The following is a 5,000-nucleotide window of genomic DNA, read 5'->3' on the forward strand; positions in this document are numbered from 1 at the left end:
GTTTATTGATATGAATGATATACTGAATACTAAATCAAAGAGAAAATTATTATCATGTAGATGTTATATAAACATCAATCAATGTGTATTTGTGTATTAATTATGAAAGTAAATAAAGAAATCAGCATTAACCTTCTGAAACTATATCAGATATATGACATTTAAAGACTACAATGTCAACTAATAGATAAGTTATTTTAGACATTATTTTCAATGACCACATTCTTAATTATCACAAAAATTATTGCTCTTGTTAATAGCTTTTTTTTTCAAATTCCACTACATGTACAGAATAGCTAAACTATTGCTTGTGTTAATGCTAGTTTTACTATTACTATCACCATTGCAACAATAAAACTATTACTAAAGATGATATTAGTATCAATATAAACAATGTTATTGGTAGTACAAATACTACTGTTACATTCAGTATCATTAATAACATACCCCTACTGTTAACACTACTGATAATAAAACTACTAATACTGCTAATACTACTGCTGCATTATCATTGTCTATCAAATTTCTTTTTTTCTTTATCTGGAATTAAAATTTGTATGACTCACTTCTCCCATTACTATTTTTTTAAAGATGACCTTATAATCATGGCTTCATCAAAAGATAAATAGAATGGTCTACCCACACAAAGATATTAATATTGACTTTAGAAATAGTATAAAAAGGCTTTTGACCAACACAATAATTTCTGAATGCTAAAATATTCATTTGAAAATGACTACTTTCAGTTCTGACAGCAACCTTATTTGAGATTTTCTCTTTTCTACTTTTCTTTTTGTTTTGTACTTCTGTATACTTATTTCTGTACATACTTTGGACATTTTTCATTTAAATGATATTGTAATATGTAAGCACATCAACTGCATGAGTCTTACTGAAGTAAAATAAAAAAAACAGATTGATATTAGGTTCATACTAGAAATTTAGAAGCATTTTTTCTAAACTACTAAATATTAATATAAATAATACACTGAGTACCAATGTCATATATCATTTATTTACTTCTTACTCAAACATAAAATCCTCTCTCTCCATATTAAAACATCTTGTAGTGAAAAGTCACTGTTCTCTTTACATACAGATGTAACAGAGTAAAGCACACACTTCCAAAGATTAAAAAACAATAAAAGTCATAAATGGCTTTTTACCTGAAGATCCTCCAAGAAAATATGCACTAACATATTTCCATAAAAATAAACCTGTTAATAAAATTAACTCTAGTTTCTACAAAACCTCCTTTGTAGCTTCTCTGGAACCTTCATACCACAAAACTAGTTGAAATTCATCAGCTCTGGCACTTTACCGGACTTAATGATAGTTGTTCCCATAATACTCTTAACCCTGCCATGGGTTGCATGCAAAAGTGCTATTAATTGTTTATGTTAAAAATAAATCAAGCATAAAATGGGAAAGAAAAGTGATATATAAGTTTTAGAAAGGTGTTCAATATGATCTGCCCTTTGAAAATGAAATATTTTTTATTACTCATTTCTAATTAATGTTCCCAGTTATATATTCAATAATGCATCCAATATAGCAGCAGCAGCTCTCCATGAAAGGGTTAAAATTAACTTTCCTGCCATGCAGCAGACTATGCATCAGGTAAAACAATTTATAAAATAGTTATAAATTTTGGCAGAGTATATCATACAAATTATTATATACAGGTTATTTACTGCTCCTATTTATCTTTTTTACTTTTTTCCATGACAATTAAAGCCATAACTCAATGTTTACCCTCCCTTGTTCATAAAAAAATAACACATTTCCTTTTATTAAGACATTGCATAGATGTAGTCTATAACAAAAAAATATACAAAAGGCATATGCAGATCTAACATTTTACAATAAGAGGTGAAGCACAAAATACATTCACCTTACCCAGAAATGTGTACCTTTAATGCATCATGAAAACATGGATGAAAATGCAGCCTATATCTGTTGTAAAACTGACTATTGCTTTACACAGTGGTTAATTTCTTCTTGATCATAAAGATGTAGAAAATAACTGCAAAACAAAGCAAATCTGTAAAAGGAGCTATCTTTTACCGACATCCCTTAAAAGTTAAAATATCCTTTCTCCATTCACAAGCTTCCCACATAAAACTAAATGACATTCACAGGTATATAAGGCTTGTTAATACTCTAATAATAAATGGAAAATTTAGATATTAGGATATTAAAATCATATAACAACAGTGAGAAGGACCTGCACTTTGCATATAAAAGTACTAAGCTTCTTCCCTCAGACTTGAACTTGCATTTTTTTTTATACAAAGCTGTAATATAACAAAATAAATGAATATGAATAGCACCCCTTCCAAGCTTGAAATGAACTTTTCTTACCTTTTCCTCCTATTACCTATTAAGTTTACTAACTTTGGTAAATCATTACCTAATGTTCACAGCCAATCAATATCATATCAATTTCATTCCAGAATTTCCATGTCTTTTTTATTCACTGACTTTATTATTATTTAATACTGAGGAGAACTAAGTGGTAACTTACACCTTAATTACCTTTGAAAGGTGCTTCTGCATTGTTCAACATTTAGTGGGAAAAAACTTGTTTCAATAGTTAAGCAGATTTCCTTTGTGCATCTAGATCTCCCTTTCATATATCCATTCTTGGTTCTACAATGACACTTAGATTCTAGGGGTAGCATGCATGGCTGGGGACTAAGGCAGTCAGCAAATGAGCAGGTATGGGTCAGAACCTTTTCACAGAGCCATCCTAGCCCTTTCAAGGGAGAACGAGATGCAAAACTGAATTGCTTATATCCTGGGCATGCAGAGCTTGGCTACTAAAATGCAATGAGTACTCAGTAATATCACACAATGAATGAATTTCAGTGAACTGTTACTGCAATGCCAACTCCCATTTTCTCATTATTTCCTTTTCTTTACAAGTCAAGTACTTTTTGGATGTTTCTAGGATAGAGGTGAATTTAGAGGTACCTGACCTATACCACAAAAAATAAGAAAGAGATATTGCTTGAAATCAACCATATACATATAATTTATGGCAGAGTCAGTCTTTGAAGTTTCTTTAGAGGTACAAGCAGTGAAAGGTATAAGACCTTAAACTGTTGACATTGGGTACATGCATTATCCACTCCAATTGTAATTTATTCATATTTATGGCTTCACAAGCACTTAGTCGCCAAGAAGGCCTATCTGATCAGACATTTTCTTTTTTATTCCTTCAATTTTCAGAAAATTTTGATTTTTTGGTGACAGAGCACTTCTGAAGCAATCTGTATGCAAACATAACTAGTAAAACAAAACCACAGTACATGCATACAAGCACTCTCAGTGTCAATGGGTAAAAATGTATTTGTTTTAGATTCTTTTTTAAATCCATTTCAAATGCCAGTTCTCAAAGCAGATATTAGTAATATATGGCACATCACTATTAGTTAAGCAACCACTTCCATCATACAAAAGGCCCATATACATGATAACCCTATTAACCTATAACCCTTTACCTATTCAACATGATAAAATTGGAAACTTATCTTTCCTCTTCTACAAATGACAGGATCAACAGAAAACTTTCACATGGTTTTCTAATTAATCATTCAAATATCCTTTTTAATACTGCATACATAATAACTGAATAGAACAGATCACCTTATCCACATGATAAAACCATTAATAATTATGCAAACCTCTTTAACCCCATGTCGCCAGGCATGGCACGTATGTACATACCATGCCCCATTGTGTGTGTTGAATTTAGTAGTTGTTTTTACATATAGATGGCTCCACAAGTACTGTCACCAATGAGCCAATTACGTGAAATACCTGTCTCACCTGTTGACCCTTTTCCTTGATTTTTTATAATATTTTCTAGCATTCAATAGTGCTGTTAGTAATGTTAATAACAATACAGTAATTATAATGTTATAACAAAAATAAAAGTATCAATATTGACAGCATTATTAATAAAAAAAGCGTTTTCTCACTTTTTCAAGGAAAAGTGAGGTTGCAAGATCTACTAATTGAATCCTTTGTGGCTAAGCATTGGCAGAGCCATCTATGTGCAGAAACATTTAACCTAGCATTGCCAAAGGGAACACACCTTTTTTCCGTCGACATTGGGTTAAAATAAATGTAAGGGATAGATGATACGACATTAACGTTGCTACATTAATAAAAATGATGATGGACACTTTACAAATCCTGTATTCAAAATATCCAGACAGATTATTAACAAGACACTTAACATACCTGAATAGTGTGAATTAAAAGACACAGCTTGGCAGGATAACATTACTCCTATGCTTGCACACTTTTAGTCACTTGATATCCACTCTATGATTCTTGATTAAACAAACTCACTCATGTTATTCAAATACGCACATCCTACTTCCCTCTTCTCAATCATCATTCATAACATACACTTTCGGCTGTGAAAAGATGCGCAGACCATCTTCAATCTGCATAAGTTTATCTTCTAAATCCTGTCTCCTTTTCTTCACCCTAAGTGTGTCTTGGGCCACAGGCAAGGAGGAGAGCTCTCGCATTACCTCTGCTTGACCTTGAAAAAGAATTATCAGTTAGAATAGCTTCCTGCATCACACAGTTATCATTCAAACATCCAGAATTCTCAACGTTAAAATTGCATACTACATAGGGGATCTAATGTTCTTAAAATGTGAACATTCATCATCAAAAGGAGAAAACAAAGTATACTTAAGGAAACCATCTATATATCATCCAGGATTAAAGATAATGACGTCTGTCAAAAGATTTAAGAAAACAACACTTTTCCCCTAGAAATCAACACAATATTCTTCACAGTTTTAAAAATTTGCAATCAATACTGAAACAAGGAACCAACTCACTCTTGCGTAGGAGATGGAGGGTGTTGCGCCGCTCATGGTCAGGAAGTGGAGCATGGCCAGGCGGACACTCGGGGTCAACTGACCGAGCAATCTCTGCTAACCTCTTCTCCTCCTCTTTTCGGGCTAAGAGAT

General features: G+C 32.2%; 1 protein-coding gene across 3 annotated transcripts in view; it reads right to left on the minus strand.

Moving 5' to 3' along the window:
* Positions 1–785: 785 nt before the first annotated feature.
* LOC113810644 (uncharacterized) overlaps positions 786–5,000 on the minus strand; it is a 10,987-nt gene continuing 6,772 nt past the window's right edge. For 2 of the 3 annotated variants that reach the window (XM_027362275.2, XM_070144756.1), the window contains exons 6-7: positions 4,869–5,000; positions 999–4,561 (exon numbers count right to left, since the gene is read on the minus strand). The exon at positions 4,869–5,000 is cut by the window's right edge and continues 2 nt beyond it. In XM_027362275.2, coding sequence (XP_027218076.2) covers positions 4,401–4,561; positions 4,869–5,000 — 293 coding nt within the window. In that variant the 3' untranslated portion in view covers positions 999–4,400. Of the gene's footprint in view, positions 4,562–4,868 lie in introns of all 3 variants that reach the window. The other variant, XM_027362276.2, reaches the window with a different exon arrangement.

The sequence above is a fragment of the Penaeus vannamei genome, chromosome 3 (assembly GCF_042767895.1).
Source record: "Penaeus vannamei isolate JL-2024 chromosome 3, ASM4276789v1, whole genome shotgun sequence".
Taxonomy (NCBI): domain Eukaryota; kingdom Metazoa; phylum Arthropoda; class Malacostraca; order Decapoda; family Penaeidae; genus Penaeus; species Penaeus vannamei.